The sequence below is a fragment of the Rana temporaria genome, chromosome 8 (genome assembly GCF_905171775.1).
Source record: "Rana temporaria chromosome 8, aRanTem1.1, whole genome shotgun sequence".
Lineage (NCBI taxonomy): Eukaryota > Metazoa > Chordata > Amphibia > Anura > Ranidae > Rana > Rana temporaria.
In genome coordinates this window covers 99852141-99871838 of record NC_053496.1, presented here as the reverse complement: position 1 = coordinate 99871838, position 19698 = coordinate 99852141, and the positions used below count along the sequence as shown (strand labels likewise).

General features: G+C 43.2%; 1 protein-coding gene across 1 annotated transcript in view; it reads right to left on the bottom strand.

Moving 5' to 3' along the window:
* The window catches only part of PSD (pleckstrin and Sec7 domain containing), a 371343-nt gene that overhangs the window by 15915 nt on the left and 335730 nt on the right, over positions 1-19698 (bottom strand). Inside the window, exons 13-16 of the mRNA XM_040362362.1 lie at positions 17680-17750; positions 15767-15924; positions 14041-14185; positions 6279-6419 (exon numbers count right to left, since the gene is read on the bottom strand). Of these exons, the coding sequence (XP_040218296.1) occupies positions 6279-6419; positions 14041-14185; positions 15767-15924; positions 17680-17750 (515 nt within the window). The remainder of the gene's footprint in view (positions 1-6278; positions 6420-14040; positions 14186-15766; positions 15925-17679; positions 17751-19698) is intronic.

Genomic DNA, 19698 nt, shown 5'->3' with positions numbered 1-19698 from the left:
AACATATTCAAAGAAATCTTCCACCACACCCGATGTGAAAAAATAGTGAATCCTCCACCAATAGAAATGGCCACTCACCGGAACTATATGCCTAGCACTCTCGTGTTTTGGCACAGTAGCTTTGTTATAGTTAGTTTACATCAACAGGCGAGCTTCCGTTCCCAGACAGGTGGACAAGTAAGATCCTCATAAATGAAGAAAGTGTGACATAGTGTAAAACCGTAAAAGTAATTTAATCACAAACCACAAGCAAAATCTTCAAAAGATGCACTCACACAATGCCAAAATTCAAAAGCGTGATAAATACACAGCAAATATTCCTCTGTATTGTGCGTCTGAAATGCAACGGTCTCGGCGGACCCAGAAAATAAAACCCAGGCAACTCACACCACTCGATCCCCACACTGTGTTGGAAGTGAAATTGAAGCTGGCGTGAACGAAAAAGCGAACGCCGGTCACTGGCGAACAAACACGCAACTGGCCTATCTTCTCACGTTAGCAATTGGTCACTGATCAGATGATAACCAAGCTTCCGACATGTTTCGCTGTAAAATTTGACTTATTCATGAATAAGTCAAATTTTACAAATTTATCACGCTTTTGAATTTTGGCATTGTGTGAGTGCATCTTTTGAAGATTTTGCTTGTGGTTTGTGATTAAATTACTTTTACGGTTTTACACTATGTCACACTTTCTTCATTTATGAGGATCTTACTTGTCCACCTGTCTGGGAACGGAAGCTCGCCTGTTGATGTAAACTAACTATAACAAAGCTACTGTGCCAAAACACGAGAGTGCTAGGCATATAGTTCCGGTGAGGGGCCATTTCTATTGGTGGAGGATTCACTATTTTTTCACATCGGGTGTGGTGGAAGATTTCTTTGAATATGTTTTGAAGATTTTACACCTTGAAGGAGAGAAAGAAGTGTTTTTCCTTTTCGCTCTTCCATGAACTTTATGTTTTTCTATGAACACTTTTATCACAGGCTTTTGACTCATTTGCATTTATATTTGGATTATTATTATTTATTATTCATCACAGTGTGGATCACACACACTTGAGCGCTGTTTTATATATAATTTTTGGTTTATTGGTTTAAACACGTTATATATACTTTTTCATATTGACACTTTAAGGCCCCATGCACACGAGACGCTGCTAAACTCGAGTTCAGAGGCATTTGGGCATTTTTTTTCAACTGCCCCTGAACACATTTAATGTTATCCTATGTGTCCATGCACACGATCACGTTTTTTGGCGTTTCAAAGCAGTTGGGTTTAGGGCCGTTTTTCCAAACCCAAAATTTTGGGTTTAGAAGCTTTCAGCTTTTGCGTTTTAGACGCAAATTGCGGCAAACCGCCGCTAAACACAGCAAAACGCCGCTAAACGCGGCAAAACACGGCACAAATAGTTTGATTCTGAGCTTGGGGAGGGTCTACAGTGTTTTGGGGATAAACGCTGACAACCGCAAATCGCGGTAAAACGCCGCAAATCGCGGCAAAAACGGGCGTTTTAAATGCCGGTTTTTGCCTTTGAAAAGCTGAGATTAGAGGCGTTTGTAATAGCGTCTCGTGTGCATGGGGCCTTAGAACAGCAGCTGTGATTTCTACTATTGTTGTTGTCCTGAGCGCAGAGGTGTGAATCAATAGGGCGCCATTGTTTGATCACATTTTTTTCTAGTTACAATGTTCTGTTTGTTACTTTTATCACAAGTGGAGGAAAACCTTTTTTCAACTGAAGTGTTTGATCTAATGGGTGCTGACTAGCATTATATTTACTAAGTGCCCTCTGGGCATTTCTTCTTTAATGCAGTACATATGGCTGCTGTCGGGCCTGGAGTAGGAGGCAGCCCCATTAAGAGAAATGTTAAGGAAAGACAAACTGTTAAGGTTCCTGTATAGAAGAGAAGTCAGTGTTACAATTGTTGCTAGTCATAGGTTTCCTTCTGTGCAAAAATAATTTGCTTAGCTGTCTTTTGCTGGCAATATATGACTTGAATTTCAACGGTTTCGGGTTGAATTGGTGGAAATTTGCGTTGAGGGTGTCTCTGTCGGCACCACCCAGCTCAACAAACTTTGATATGAAAAATGAAAGAGCCAGGTAGGAAATTTTCAGCCAAACGGTGACTGCAGCCAATCAGAAGCAATCAGAATACAATAACCGACATTAATGCCGTTTAGCGTAGATGGGGTAATCCATTGATTTCTCCCATTCAGCCCACTGGGCGAAATGAGAGAAATCTTACCATGTATAACTAGCCTTGGAAGTGTAGATTTATTGCCCTTTTGCCTTCTGCTGCAGACTGAAATTAACTATTTATGCCTACTGCACTCAAAAATCTGAGGCCCCGTACACACGTCCGAGAAACTCGACGGGCAAAACACATCGTTTTACTTGTCGAGTTCCTTGTGAAGCCGCCGAGGATCTCGGCGAGCCAACTTTTCCCATTGACTAACGAGGAAATAGAGAACATGTTCTCTTTTTGGCCCGACGAGATCCTCGTCAGTTTCCTCTGCGAAAAGTGTACACACGACTGGTTTTCTCGGCAGAATACGTCTCCCATCGAGTTTCTGGCTGAATTCTGCCAAGAAAACCTGTCGTGTGTACGGGGCCTCAAAGTTTCTCCTTGGATAAACTTATAGGACAGCCAATATAATTATGTTTACTGCAGCTATAACTTTCATGCACAGCACTGGTCCCTCGAAGTGTACTGATAATGCTGACAGATTTACTGTTGCCTATCCTGCATTTCGACATACTTATGTTAAGATCAATGATACCTACAGTCACAGTTGACATTGTAAGCTGCTACAGAGAGAGTTAGCCAGGGAACCCCATCATATTTTTACTATTGAACCCTGTAATTTGTAGTGATGCCCTTGACAATACCTGCTGATGATACATCAGTTATACAAAATGAACATGCACTATTTAAGACATGTTAAGGCTAAGGTCACACTGGCATTTAAAGCAGGCATTGAGGGGCATTTAAAATGCTCTTCAAACACCTATGCACATGATACTATGGAGAGCACACGGTGCTGTTCACATTATCAAAACATAAAGCATTAGTGTCATGGCGCTTCGCTTAAAAATGAAAGCCTCATGACAACTCTGGAGGAGTTTGAAACCTTTCAACGCCTCCCACTTATGTATATGGTAACGCAGTCACTTCCTTCTATGCACTTTCTGTTTGTGCTGCTTGAAGATGGCCGACATTATCTTCTGAGGGTATGAGCAGAAATCCTGATACAGGGCATAAAATTGCACTTTAGAATATCTCTGAGAGACAATTGGATGTACCCAATAGCTCCTGGATGCCCTACTACTCTTCCTCTGCTCAGCCAATTGCTCATACATCGGCTTCATCTGCAGGAGGCCAAACATGAGATAAAGCATAGTAAAAAAATCCATGCTGCTGCCTTCCCTAATAATAGAGTATGGACATGAAACATTCACCACAACAAACCGCAGCCCAAATTGTATATTTCCTTACTTCCTTACTTCCCTTAAAAAAACAAGAAAAAATGCTTCACCCGATACTTGTACAGTCAGCGGTGATCAGTGCATGGGGAAGTTACAAGCACCGATCACCGCTGTATAGATTTAAAAGTAATTAATCCGCTTCTCTAACCCCCCCCCCGCAAGCGGCTTTTTTTCTGTTCCCCCCGTGTTTCTCTCTCCCTCCGTGTATCCCTCCGTGTCCCCCCGTGTTTCTCTCTCCATCCATGCTCCTCCTCCACCCCCTGGAACTGTCAGGATGGAGAGCGGGGTAGGAGCCGGTAAATCGGGCTCCTTACTGCTCCGAATGGACAGAGTCAGTGATTACTGACTCTGTCCATTCACATAACTGAAACATCGTAAACTGTGATTACAATGTTTCAGTTTATGAATGAAGAGAAGACGCTGTCTTCTCTCCATTCATTTTCAGCGCAGATGATGCTGCTGAGAAAGGGACTGGGGAACATGTGTCCCTAGTCCCTTTCTCTGTCTCAAAAGGGAGATGTCAGAGGTCTGTTAAGACCCCTGATATCTCACCAAAGCCCCCCAACAAGACTAAAAAAGAAAAAAAAAAAATTAAAAAAAATTATTGTATAAAATAATAAAAAAATAAAAGAAAAAACACACTGACACGGTCTACCCCCCCCCCCCTTAAAAAAAGAAAAGCATTATAAATAAAAAAAATTGTAAAACAAAATAAAAAATTGTAAATTAATTATAAAAACAAATTGTTAAAGATAAAAAAAAAACGACCGACACATGTGCCGCTGTCACAACCGATTAAAAAAAAGTATCGGTATTTGGTATCGGCGAGTACTTGAAAAAAATTATCGGTACTTGTACTCGGTCTTAAAAAAGTGGTATCGGGACAACCCTAGTTTTAACGCACATCAAATGTGTCGAAACTGCACATAGGGCAATTGGGGAGCTTTTTAACCACTTAAGGACCGCCTAACGCCGATATATGTCGGCAGAATGGCACAGCTGGACACAGGCACGTACCTGTACGTTGGCTTTAAGAGCCCAGCCGTGGGTCGTGCGCACGACCCGGTCTGAAGTTGTGGGACCCGCGGACTCTATCGCCGCCGGTGTCCCGTGATCGGTCACAAGAGCTGAAGAACGGGGAGAAGTGTGTGTAAACAAACCTTCCCCGTTCTTCTGCATGTGTCACTGATCATCTGTTCCCTGTTATAGGGAACAACGATCAGTGACGTCACACCTACAGCCACGCCCCCCTACAGTAAGAATCACTCCCATAGGGCACACTTAACCCCTTAGTGCCCCTAGTGGTTAACCCCTTCACTGCCATTGTCATTTTCACAGTAATCGGTGCATTTTTATAACACTTTTCGCTGTGAAAATTACAATGGTCCCAAAAATGTGTCAAAAGTGTCCGCCATAATGTCGCAGTCACGAAAAATAAATCGCTGATTGCCACCATTACAAAAATTATTAATAAAAATGCCATAAAACTATCCCCTATTTTGTAAACGCTATAACTTTTGCGCAAACCAATCAATAAACGCTTACCAAAAATAAGTAGGATACGTATCGGCCTAAACTTAGGAAAAATACTTTTTTATATATATATTTTTTGGGGATATTTATTATAGCAACAAGTAAAAAATATTGATTTTTTTTCAAAATTGACGCTCTATTTTTGTTTATAGCACAAAAAATAAAAACCGCAGAGGTGATCAACTACCACCAAAAGAAAGCTCTATTTGTGGGAAAAAAAGGATGCAAATTTTGTTTGAGAGACACGTCGCACGACCGCGCAATTGTCAGTTAAAGCGACGCAGTGCGGAATCGCAAAAAGGGGTAAGGTCCTTAACCTGCATAATGGTCCGGGTCTTAAGTGGTTAAAGAGTCATCAATGCTTGTAGAACTCTAGTCTAACGCCCACACTAAAGTGCATTAACGCCAGTCTAACGCATATACTAAAGCGCTGTAACGCTATAGGAGCGTTTGTTAGGTGTTAGATATTTTGTCAAGTGTGAACTAGCCCAAAGTGATCTGTGTATGCAAATGCCACATTATTTACATCTCTGCATAATCAGCACTGATGTAATTTACACTGGAGTGGAGTGAGGCAGGGGAGAGTCAAACAATGATGCTATGCAGGTGACTGAAATCCTCCATATCAACTGATGATTGCATTGGTCGCTAGGATGCCAGCAGCTAGAAGGCTGTAATGATGCACAATGAAAACCTGTGGCTTTGTGTAACTAAGGCAGGCTTCATCCACACACTGGCTTATATATAATTTTTGGACAATTTTATAGGCATTTTGCCAAGGCACCCCTGAAGATACCTCGAGGTGCCCTGGTTGAAAAAGGCTGATCTAGGGAGACAATAATTCATATGATGGCAGAATACCATATTTTATCACACGTCTTCAAAAATAGATAGGAATAATAAAAAAAGAAGATCATTTTGGTGTTCTACAACATGCATAGTTATATGGTGGTGTATGGAACTCTGCAACCATAAGATTTGTGACTAAATGAAAAGTGATAAGACATAAGCAGTTGAAGGCAAATAATTGAAGCCTGGCCCTTCTATAGAGGAGGAGGTGGGAAAAAAAAGAGTTTATCTCCACTTATGCAAATACTTTAAGAGATAAGGAAGTTAACGGTAGTCAAAAAGGGAGAACATGGAGAATATTGTGCCACTGTCTAGGTTTAGAAATAGCGCCATTACAACCTGAGTTACATGCCTCGTTATCAAAATGTACAGTTTGAAAGAGCTATATCAAATTATGTGTAATATGTACCTCAAATTCTAGGTAGTCTTCCTTCTGTTTAAATTCATCCATTTTTACTTTCACCTTCCTATCTGGAGGAGAGGTACGATGTTCTATTAAGCTAGATGACATGCTCTTGAATTTAGCTTCATGTGTTTTCACCTGATCCTCCTAAATATGAAAATAAATCCATTATACGTTTTATATATATATATATGATGATAAAAACACTTTCTCCTAGCATTGGTTACTTATTGTATAGCACTGTCCAAATAACTGCAAATTAATTAAAAAGGTCACCATGTTTTTGCACAATATTACAATGTACAACAAGAATTTAACTTTTAAATAACTTTTCAATAATATTTTTCCAACAACACCAGTCTGCTTTGCAAGCACTGATAAATCTGTGTTGAATATTGTTTCTGTGTTATATAGGACCCATAGTGTGCCATAATATAACTGTTGTTAGTATTTATTTGAATCGATAAAGGTGAACAGTTATGACATTACTTGGCTGTAAAGCATTCCAAGAAAATCATGTATTAATAGATCTGCCTGAAAAAGGCTGCTTGAAAAGGCGTAAACATGTAGGTTAAAAATTCTACTTCCTTGTTTTACATGCTAAGGCTAGGTCTGCTAAATTTACATTTTAATCAGTTTGACAAGTACAAAAGCTGTTGTTATTGCCAGAAATATTGTGAGCTGATAACTTCCTATGCTCTCTGTCAGGGCCGCCATCAGGAATCATGGGGCCCCTTACACAGCTTCAGGCATGGGCCCCCTGGAGCAGAGAACCGGGGGGGGCGGTCATGTTGCCTGAAATTGGCGGGGGTGCTGCCGCGAATTGAGAAGCGGGGAGGGGGACGGCCTTTACGAAATAAAGAAAAAAGGGATTTTTATTAACAGCTTACCTGTAAAATCCTTTTCTTGTAGTACATCACGGGACACAGAGCAGCATAGCCATTACATATGGGTTATATAGTGTACCTTCAGGTGATGGACACTGGCACTCTCCGACAGGAAGTTCCCTCCCTATATAACCCCCACCCATAGTGGGAGTACCTCAGTTTTGTAGCAAGCAATATGCATCCCAAAATTCCCCATAAGAGGGGTGGGAGCTCTGTGTCCCGTGATGTACTACAAGAAAAGGATTTTACAGGTAAGCTGTTAATAAAAATCCCTTTTTCTTTATCGTACATCACGGGACACAGAGCAGCATAGCCATTACATATGGGATGTCCCCAAGCAATGCTCCATGAGGGGAGGGAGACAACCAGAAAAAACCAAACAGGAGGTGCCACCGGACAAGAGGAGATTAAACTGCGGCCCGTAGTACCGCCTGCCCAAAAGCTGAATCAGCGTTCCTCCTAACGTCCATTTGATAAAATTTTGCAAATGTGTGGACAGATGACCAGGTTGCTGCCCTGCAGACCTGGGCCATAGAGACCTGGTGATACGCTGCCCAAGAGGCACTCATAGCTCTAGTGGAATGAGCCTTAACCGATAAGGGTGGACTCTTCCCCTTCAGGCCATAGGCCTGTATAATTGTCTGCCTAATCCACTTAGAAATAGTGGCCTTAGACGCTGCCTGGCCCTTTTTGGGCCCTTCCGGCAGAATGAATAAGACGTCCGTCTTACGAATCTGGGCTGTAGCTTCCAAGTAAATCTTTACAGCTCTAACTACATCCAAGGAATGTAGTAACCTCTCTTCCTTATAAGAAGGTTTTGGAAAAAATGATGGAAGAATCACATCTTGATTAAGGTGAAAATTCGATACCACCTTAGGCAGGAAGGACGGAAGCGGCCGCAAAACGACCCTGTCCTTATGCAGTAATAAATAAGGTGCCTTACATGACAAGGCTGCCAACTCCGACACTCTTCTGGCGGATGCCATGGCCACCAGAAACACTAGTTTCCTAGTCAAAAGGACCAAAGGGATCGCGGACAAGGGCTCAAAGGGCTGCCTTTGCAAGGCCGATAGAACCAAATTTAGATCCCAAAGATACAGGGGAGCTTTAATCGGGGGATTCACCCGAATAACACCTTGCAAAAAGGATTTCATTAAGGAATGGGCAGCCAAAGGTCTCTGGAAGAAGACCGACAAGGCAGACACCTGCCCCTTGATTGTGCCGACCGCCAAACCTTTTTCCACTCCCAACTGTAAAAACTCCAGGATTCTCCCAATGGTATATTTGCGGGGATCCCATTTCCTGGTTTCACACCAGGTAATATAGGCCTTCCACACCCTATAGTATATTAACCTGGAAACTGGTTTTCTTGCGTTTATAAGGGTGGAAACGACCTGCCCTGAAAGGCCTCTGTTTCTGAGAATCAGGGACTCAGCCGCCAGGCCGTTAAATTTAGGGCCTGTAAGGCAGGGTGGTAGAATGGCCCTTGTGAGAGGAGGTCCTGACGTAGAGGGAGGACCCAAGGCTCCTCTACGGTCATCCTTTTTATCAAGGAGTACCAAGGTCTTCGGGGCCACGCTGGGGCCACTAGAATCGCTGGCTTGCGTTCCCTTTGAATTCTGTGAAGAAGACGGGGTAGCATCCGTATTGGAGGGAAGGCATAGATTAGCGCAAACTGATGCCAAGGGCACACCAAGGCATCCGTCCCGCAGGCCAATGGATCCCTCGTTCGAGAGACAAACTTTGCTACTTTGGCATTGAATCTGGACGCCATAACGTCCACCTCCGGAGTACCCCACTTCCGGCAAATGACCTGGAACACTTCGGGATGGAGGGACCACTCCCCTGGAGACATCTGTTGGCGGCTGAGGAAGTCCGCTTGCCAATTGTCCACCCCGGGGATAAAGATAGCTGAGATGCAGGGGACATGGGCTTCTGCCCATGAAAAGATCCGATCTACCTCCCTTTGGGCTGCCTGACTCCTGGTGCCACCCTGGTGGTTTATATAAGCTACGGCAGTGGCATTGTCGGATTGTACCCTTACTGGGGAGCCCTGCAGAACCTCCGTCCAGCCCAAAAGAGCCAACCGAGCTGCTCGGATCTCTAAGACATTTATGGGTAGGGCTGATTCTGCCCTTGACCATTTCCCCTGTAGGGTTAAATCGTCTAGGACTGCACCCCAGCCTGATAGGCTGGCATCCGTGGTTACTATCCTCCATGAGGGGGGACTGAACGATCTTCCTTTCAGAAGATTTTTTGTGACTAGCCACCAACACAGACTCTGCCTTACCGCATAGGGAAGGGAAATGGGAAGATCCAAGGCCTGGAGTCTTTTGTCCCAGGCCGTGAGAATTGCTCTCTGTAGCCTCCGAGAATGGATCTGGGCATAGGGCACTGCCTCGAAGGTGGCCACTAGCTTTCCCAACAGGCGCATGCAGAGGCGTATAGATGGCCTTGTGCTGCTTAGGACTATGTGGATTAACTCCCTTATCGAGTCCACTCTGGACTGGGGCAGGAAGATCCGTTGTTGTCTTGTATCTAAAATCAGACCTAGATACTCCAACCTTCTTGTGGGCTGTAAAGCCGATTTGTCCCGGTTTAGCACCCAACCCAGGGACTCTAGGCAGTTTACTGCTAGCAACACTGCCAGATTTAAGCCGGCCGCTGAGTGGTCGACTACCAGAAGATCGTCTAAGTAGGCCATGATCAGAATGCCCTGTTCCCTTAGGATGGCTAATACGGGGGCCAGGATCTTCGTAAAAACCTGAGGGGCCGTGGCTAGTCCGAACGGAAGAGCCACGAACTGATAATGCCGATAGTTTAGGGCAAAACGCAGATACCTGTAATGGCCTGGGAAAATCGGAACGTGCAGGTATGCGTCCTTTATATCGATGGAGGCCAAGAACTCCTTTCCTTGGAGGGCGGCCACCACCGAACGAATGGACTCCATTCGAAAGGACCGGACTCTTAAAAAGCGGTTTAATGACTTTAGGTCCAGTATAGGCCTGACGTCGCCGTTTGGCTTCGGGACAACGAAGAGGTTTGAGTAAAACCCTTGCCCTTGCTCCCCTGCTGGTACTTCCATAATCACTCCTTGAGATAGGAGTCGCTCTAGGGCGGACAGAAGTGATGCCTGTCTTTGAGGGTCGCCTGGAAGTCTTGACGTTTGAAAGTGAGGAGGGGGGAACTCCCGAAACTCCAGCTTGTACCCCTGAGTCACTGAGGACAGAACCCATTGGTCGGTAACTTGGGCCCCCCACAACTCCGAGAACATCCGGAGTCTTCCCCCCACTCGAGAGAGTGGGGGCGCCCCTTCACAAGGCTGCCTTAGGGGCAGCCTTAACCGGCTTACGGTTCCACGGTCTCTTGTTCCCTGCAGCTTGCCCCTGTGGCCTGTTTGCAGTTGCGCGTCCAGGAGGCCGTCGATACTGCCTAGAGAATGAGGGCCCTGGAACTGGAGAGGTTGGACGCTTAAAAGAGGGACCTCGGAACCTTTTCTTAACCGGCAAGAGGGTGCTTTTACCACTAGAGATCTTTTGAATATATTTGTCAAGATCTTCTCCAAACAATCTCTCTCCTTGAAAGGAGAATCCTGTAAGGAGTTTTTTGCAGGGGGTTTCTGCAGACCAGTTCTTTAACCAAAGTAATCTTCTCATGTGAACCAAATACAGGGATAGGCGGGACGCCTGTTGGATTGAATCCTTGATAGCGTCTACCGCGAAACATAAAGCTCTAGGTAGATCGGCTAAGTCCTGAGCCTGTTGAGCCGGGAGGTCCTTTAGGGCCTGCTTGGCCTGGTCCTTTAAAGCCTGGCAGACGCCAATGGCAGCTACAGCTGGCTGGACCACTGCCCCCGCTGTGGCAAAGGATGCCTTCAGTAAGGTCTCAAGCCTTTTATCCACAGGATCTTTGAACATGTGAATATTGTCCACTGGACACGTTAAAGCTTTATTGACACATGATATGGCTGCGTCAACAGTGGGGACAGCCCATTTTTTCGCAAACTCCTCCTCTAAAGGGTACATAACTGCGAACCTTTTAGGAGGCAAAAAAATCCTGTCTGGCTTAACCCAGTCCTGAAATATCAGGTCCTTTAACAAAGGATGGACTGGGAACACCAGGTTGGCTTGGGGCGCTTTTAGGGAGCCCAATGAGGACACAGCGGAAGCCAGAGGCTGAGGCAACGGCATTTTAAAAGCTGACCGCACCATATCCGTTAAGGACTGAACCCACAATTTTTCTGCGTGAGAAGCTGAAAAAGGTTCTTCTATAGTAGAATCTTCAGAACCTAAATGGTCCAGGTGATCCTCAGCCTAGTCTCCTGTATCTTCCAATTCCTCAGTGGAAAGGACATCTTCCTCAGGAGATTCAAACCTAGGAGACGGGGACCTAGCCCGCTTCTTCCCGGATAAAGAGGCCGTAATAAAAGCGGCCATCCTTTTTTCAAATCCACCCAAGGTGGAGGCTAACATCTCTTCCGTGACATAGGAAGGAGTTGGTTGAATAGGGCCCGCCATAGCACCTAGCAACCCCGATGGCTCACCCAGGGCAGCAACCTCCGGATCCTCCGGGGAGGTAGGGGCAGGTGGATTCTGGGAAATATCCTCCGAGCCCGATGGGGAACCCTTCGGCTTTTTAACACCTTTAGCATTTTTAGCGTTCCCTGCACCCTTAGGAGCCATAATAAACAAATCTGAGATACTCCGCTAATATACAACTAACTGTAATAGCTGGAGAAAAACACACATTTAAATAAATGAGGAAGAAAATTAGGCTAGGGTAATGTTAGACAGAAACTAAACTTCCCAAAACCTAACAAGAGATAGCAATATTGAGCCCCAAGGGCTTAATCATATCCTAATATTGCTTCCCTTAATGCTGGGCTAAGAGAGTACCAAATACTAAAAGTACTCTGACTGCTACTTAGTACACCGGCTTTACAGAGAAAATATGAGCTTAAACAGCTCTTTAGCAAGGTGTGTACAAAAAAACGGCCACTAGGTGTCACTGTGTCAGCATAACATAGGCAAACCTATCCTGCTCAGCTCAGCATCGCTGCTCCGTGTCCCTTCACAGCCTTCAGCAAACTGACAGGCTAAATAGAGTTTTCCCTCTGATGTACAGAGGGGAGGGAACTCCCTGGGCGTCCCCCGCCCCCTCCACGCAGCGTCGGCGCCTATAACAGTGCGCGCGCACGCGCTCCCGACGCCGCTCTACAGGAAGCAGGAAGCAGAAGCCATGTGGGGAGAGGAGCCCGGGAGCTGCTGGAGACACACAGACATCAGGAAGTAAGTATTTTAAACCTGACATGCTCCCCTTTACATTTCATGGAGCAAAAACACCTTGTAGCAGCAGCAGTCTATTAGCCCAGCCATAGGAACAGTATACCTGGGTGTTTGAGCCATCCAGTCATGCAGACTTTGTGGTTTCTCTTTAGCCCATGCACAGAGGCATAAAAAAGGCTTTCCCCCAGAGTCCCCTGTGGGGAGCCCACTGACAAAACAAGTTCCGTAGGCCCCCCGCTTACCTTTCCACGCCGCAGGGTATTGCTCATGCAAGAGGCCCAATCTTCCCCCTTCACCGTGGGTATGGTCATAGACCTTCAGGGACCGGGGTCCAAGTCAGGAACACCACACACCTGGACCTATACAGCACTACTGGCAGCAGGTATCCATAGGTTAAAAAACCCAGTCCTGGAACCCAGAGTCCAGCCCTCCAAGGAGAGGCATTATAGGCAAAACCCCATCCACGAATTGGGGCCCGGGTACCGTCCACTTTGGCTATGAAGCACCTTGGACGGATCCGGTCGGCTGGCCCTGGTCCCAAGGACAAACTGCAGGCACAACCTTCAACGTGCACCAACACCTAAGACACTGGCGAAAAAACTGAGGTACTCCCACTATGGGTGGGGGTTATATAGGGAGGGAACTTCCTGTCGGAGAGTGCCAGTGTCCATCACCTGAAGGTACACTATATAACCCATATGTAATGGCTATGCTGCTCTGTGTCCCGTGATGTACGATAAAAAAAATATATATAAAAAAAGGGGGGTAGCCATCCTGGGCCCTGGGGACCTCTGGGCCCTTTAATAAAAAGAAAAAAATAAATAAAAAATATATATATATATTTTTTTTTAAAAAGGGGGGTAGCCATTTTTTTTTATAAAAATAAATTACAAAAAAAGGGGGGTTGCCATCCCGGACCTATGGGCCCTTTAATAATAAAAATAATAAAAAAAATAAACCTCTGGGCCCTTTAATAAAAAATAAATAAAAAAAAGTATAAAAAATAAAATAAAATAAACATTTATAAAAAAAAAAAGGGGGGTTGCCATCCAGGGCCCTGGGGACCTCTGGGCCCTTTAGTAAAAAATATATATAAACAAAAATAAAAAATAAACATTTATATAAAAAAAAGAAAATTGTCCCTTTAATAAAAAATAAAATAAAAATATATTAAAAAATATATATGTTTTAAAAAAATAAATAAAAAAAAGGGGGGTTGCCATCCGGGGCCCTCCAGGCCCCTGGGGACCCCTGACCTCTAAAAAAAATGGTCCCTTTAATAAAAAATAAAAATATATTAAAAAAATATATATTTTTTTTTATAAAAAAAAAAAAAAAAAATGAGGGGGTTGCCATCCGGGCCCCTTACAGGTGTACTGCCTGTACCCCCCTGCTCTCTGTCAGTTTAATCCATCAGAAATTAAGTTGGCAGAGCTGACACCAACAATTTGACATCTTCTGTACTTGGTGTTTTTAATGGGATAACATGTGGGGAAATGTGAATGCATTGCAGGAATGTACTAAATATATATATATATATATATATATATATATATATATATATATATTTTTTGCCTCAACATGCACATTAAATACCTGGGAAAGGCGGGTGAGGGCACTTGGAAGAAGTGGTCGGCTGAATTTCTTATGAGATCCAATTGCAGCTGGGAATGGAGGAGCAGAAAACATAGCTGCCACCACATTAATACGTGTGATCCATGAATGCATCTGTTCTGTATTTCTAGGGGGGAAAAAAAAACATTTACAGCATTCATCAAATAAAGCTGTCATAAATTCTCCTGCATCATCAGCCATATATACATTTTTTTACTGAATGATTTACATCTGCTGGCACTGCCACACAGTGATTACATTTGATAGGATGAATATAATTTCCAATCTTGTTCAGACAATTTGTAAATTATTTGTTGAATCTGGGTGGCTCTTTTAGGGCCACCCATTGCTCATATTTTGGCCGGATTCAGGTGGAATCATCTAAAATTCGAGCCATCTTTGGGGGCCTCTACTGTTTTCTGTTCTCTATGTAATAAAAGAACACATACAATGACTGTGGAATGGATTATGCCTAAACTTGGCAAAATAAACCTTCTATAAAGTTGTTGAATGTGTCTACAATGGGGTTAATTTACTGAAACTGGAGAGTGCAAAATCTGGTTCATCCGTGCATGATAGCCAATCAGTTTCTAACCCAAGCTTGTTCAATTAAGCTTCGACACAAAACCTGGAAGCTGATTGGTTTCTATTCAGAGCTGCACCAGTTTTAGTAAATCAACCCCAAAGTGTCAAAAAAAACTATGGGCTAGATTCAGAAAGACTTACGACAGCGTATCAGTAGATACACCGTCGTAAGTCCGAATCCGCGCCGTCGTATCTTTAAGCGTATGCTCAAATTGAGATACGCTTAAATGTTGCCAAGATACGACCGGCGTACGTCTCCAAAGCTGTCGTATCCTAGGGTGCATATTTACGCTGGCCGCTAGGTGGCGCTTCCGTTGATTTCCGCGTAGAATATGCAAATTAGCTAGATACGATTAATCTGAAACGTACGTGCGCCCGGCGGATTTTTTTACGTCGTTTACGTAAGGCTTTTTCCGGCGTAAAGTTACCCCTGCTATATAAGGCGTAGCCAATGTTAAGTATGGACGCCGGGACAGCGTAGAATTTTCCGTCGTTTACGTAAGTCGTACGCGAATAGGGCTGTGCGTAACTTACGTTCACGTCATAGGCAGTGTTGGACGTATCTTAGGCATTATATCCGACGCATGCGCACTGGGATACGTCTACGGACGGCGCATACGCCGTTCGTTCAAAACGTCATTTACGTGGGGTCATGCTTTATTTACATAAAACACGCCCACCTCTTCACAATTTGAATTAGGCGCGCTTACGCCGGCACATTTACGCTACGCCGTCGTAACTTAGGACGCAAGTGCTTTGTGAATACAGCACTTGCCTCTCTAAGTTACGGCGGCGTAGCGTAAATACGATACGCTACGCCCACCCACACTTACGCCGCCCTACGTGAATCTAGCCCTATGCATCTTTCACAGCACATTTGCAAGTAAAACATTGCAAAAGGAACAGCTTATGTTAAGTAGTTAAGAATTAGTTAATACAATACTAAACATCTAAACCACTAACAGATGTAACATACAGATACCAAAATGAAGTAGATAGCAAGGAGCCAGGTAAAGTGGATTGCACACTTAGGTAAAGTACAGTAATATATCATAGCCAAATACTGAAAACATGGATGGGAAGTACAGATACGACGTTTATTGTAAGTGATATTAGGACTTACTGAGCCTGAAAGAGGAATACTCTCCAGTCTGCTGTTCGCAGGTAGAAGACATTTGGCCTTTTGTTATAGTCGGATGCTCTTGTAGCCAAAGAATGATGTATGCTGATTGCATTTTTTAAGTCTTCTTCAGAAATAGGCTTTCCTGGTTTATATTCCTCCTAAAATACAGAGAGCACCAGTATTACTGCACCCAATTGTCAAAAGACCACAGAAAATAGATGTCATGCTATGTCAGATTTATGCCTGGAAGCTACATGCACAGCTACCATTTTATCTTAGTTTGAAAGTTAAGGTCACTTCAAGAGAAGAAACAAGTAAATAGTACATCATCGTGTACTTGACAAACCCCTCCATCACCACACCAAACTCCCCACAGAAATGATTAATACGAGGGTTCTTAGAAAAATCTGCACTTTTTAAGGTACGTTTTGCAGCCATCTTCACCTCAAAGTGACAACTCTTATAGTAACTGCAAGGTCAAAGCTTGCCACACAGACTAGTCACATGACACTCTCAGACACGACTAATTACTACTCCTCCCGCCCTCATAGTTTCCAATGAAAATATAAAAGTGCATAAACTTTTTGAAGACCCCTCGTATTTTGATCAGGAGACAAGGTGTAAGGGGCCTAAAGGAACCAAAGTCTCCTGTAGCAGTTGTTACACTGGCACTGGAAGGCTCCCTTTTGCGTGTGTTCTCTATTATAGCATCATAGTGCAACACTGAACATTAGCTGAGCCCACCCTGATTGCCGGATATAGTCTTCCTTTGGACTGCTCGTCACCGGGTGACACCTTGTGTGTTTTCCAGCTGACTTCTGTGGGACTCTTGTTACCTCTTACTACCCGGAGAAAACAGCAGGTTGCTGGCGCAGTGGCACAGGGAGAGATCTACTGGACAGAGGATACATCGAGCAAGTGGAAACTTCTGACCTCTTATTAATTGTGGGGGGTCACAGTATCTGGTGATATTCACAGCCTTTTCACAGCTTTGGAAGTTACAGTTTTAGAAAAATTTACAGCAAATTTTGATTGCAAAAACGCTATGTCACTTTTGGACTGCCTTGAAGGCGTGAATGTCTTCCTTATTTATATAGAAATTATTTTATAAATCTTAATAGATTTTTTTTTTTTACATAACAACAGTTATTTTCGTCTTATTTAGCAAGCATCCCCTGGCAGATGCCATTCCTTACTTAATGGCAAAAAATGCCCAGCTTGGCACAAATTAACATCAGTATATTGGAAGAGGGGAGACCATTGTTTATAAACTGTACCACATGGCTCAACTGTTATTTATTGACAAACTGAAAATCCTTAGTTGGTAACCCACCAAGAGAAAAAAAAGTATAACAAAAACTTTAAATTGTTTCCAACAGGCTTTTGGCAATTTTGAGGTAACAACTTAAAAGAATATGGTAAAAAAAAAACTGCGCTATGGTAAAAATTCTTATGTTGTCAACTTCAGCATTAAAAAAATAATCACTCCACTGCTATTTTAAAATGAAGAACATTGTTTGGATATGTGGATACACAGTATGTTGAAACTGCTTATATTTAAACCTCTTATATTCTAAGAAAGCAATGCTGATAAATACTTTCACGTAAAGTAGGATTAAACCCAAAACCAGAAATGTAATATATTGCAGCTTACAAATCATTAGATGTGGTGGCTGTATTGGTTTTTGAGATGCCATTAAGAAATTATTGCCATGTTTCTGAAAATGATATGCTTATCTCGAACACTTAATTTCTGCAGTATTTTAGTAGGGTTCTTTTGGAATTCTTTTAAACCCTCACTATAGGCTAACTGGATATTCAAGATCATACATGTTAGTCCTGGAAACATGGTGAAAAATGCCAGTGAATTTTTGTGGAAATGTTGATTATATATATAACAGAAAGCACAATACCTTTTGTAGATACAAAATCATCCCCTTCAATATTCCATGGAAAGTTTTCCATCCTCTCTTTCCTCTAGGTGCTATAAAAAAAATATATAAATATTAAGTGCCCAAAAAACTAATTGAGATCTTTACACTGTTTATGCAGTCAACATGGAGGCTGCAAACATTACAAGAGACTTGTTGATACCCAAAAGATCATTTATTTGTGGTTTTAGGTATTTAAAAAAAACACAAAAAAAACAATGGAGGCTTTCAGTCAATCATATATCACTTAAAACAAAAAGCATCTTAAAAACATCACTGAGCTATACAGTATGGCAGAGGCATATATTACATTATGTGCAATACAAATGTGATCACACCAACTGACATCAGAAAGACTCTATTTTGCCATCTTTTGCATCTGAATTGAAACTTTTTTTTTATGCAATAAATGTTTTAACCACTTGAGATCCGCGCTATGGTCGAAAGACGTCCACAGCGCGGCTCTCAAGTGCCGGGTGGACAACCATAGACGTCCTGCTGTTGTTGTTCCCTGTGTGCGCCGCTGGGGGCACGCAGCGGGGAAACAACGTGCCCGGCGCATCGCTCGGGAGCCAATGTGAGTGCCTGGCGGCCGCGATGTCCGCCAGACACTCGCGATCATCGGGAACACAGCCGGTAACACAGCAGGACGTGGAGCTCTGTGTGTAAACACAGAGCTCCACGTGCTGTCAGGGAGAGAGGAGACCGATCTGTGTCCCTTTACATAGGGACACAGCATCGGTCACCTCCCCCAGTCACCCCCCTCCCCCCACACAGTAAGAACACTATGTAGGGAATACATTTAGCCCCTTCCTCACCCCCTAGTGTTAACCCCTTCACTGCCAGTCACATTTATACAGTAATTAGTGCATTTTTATAGCACTGATCGCTGTATAAATGTCAATGGTCCCAAAATTGTGTCAAAAGCGTCCGATACGTCCATCTCAATATCGCAGCCCTGACAAAAAAAATAGCAAATCGCCGCCATTACTAGTAAAAAAAAACAAAACATAAATCTTTCCCCCATTTCGTAGGCACTATAACTTTTGTGCAAACCAGTCGCTTATTGCGATTTTTTTTTTTTTACAAAAATACTTCGAAAAATACGTATCGGCCTTAACTGAGAAAAAAAATAGTTTTTTTAAAAAAAAATTGGGATATTTATTATAGCAACAAGTAAAAAATAGCGCAAAAAATAAAAACCGCAGAGGTGATCAAATACCACCAAAATAAAGCTCTATTTGTGGGGAAAAAAGGACGCCAATTTTGTTTGGGAGCTACGTCGCACGACCGCGCAATTGTCAGTTAAAGCGGCGCAGTGCCGGAAGCTGAAATTTCGCCTGGGAACAAAGGGGGTTTATGTGCCCAGTAAGCAAGTGGTTAAAAGGACCTGTTATTCTAGAATCACACAGGTAGCAAATGCAGCTCCCTGGAAGGTGGTACTGGCCCCAGCCAAGCACCCCATAAGTGATGAATGTAATATACTTTACTGAGACCAAAAGCTTAGAACAGATGTAGACAGCCAGTCTAGCCACAGGGGCACAAATTATTTCATTTCATCACTTCCTGTTACCGTAAAGCATTTGATTAAACCAATCTCAGTTTGATCAGATGCTTTCAGAGCAGATGAGAGATCTGGGGTCTAATATCCAAGATCTCTCCATAAAGAGGACCTGTCATGCTTATTTTTTGTATCATAAGGGATGCTGTTCATTCCTTGTGATAGCAATAATAAAGTTGATAACAAAATTAAAGGGACAGTGTACATATTTAAAAAAAAAAAAAAAAAAATGTAAAGTGCCCCGTGCTCACACGCATAAAACAGTGATTACTCCACACATGTGAGGTATCGCTGTGAATGTCAGAGCAAGAGCAATAATTCTAGCACCAAAACTCCTATGGAACTCTAAACTGGTAAACTGTAGAGGCTTTTAAAGCATTGCTTATTAGAGATTTGTAGGTACCATTGTTTGTTGGCATTCCACAGCTGTACACAATTTC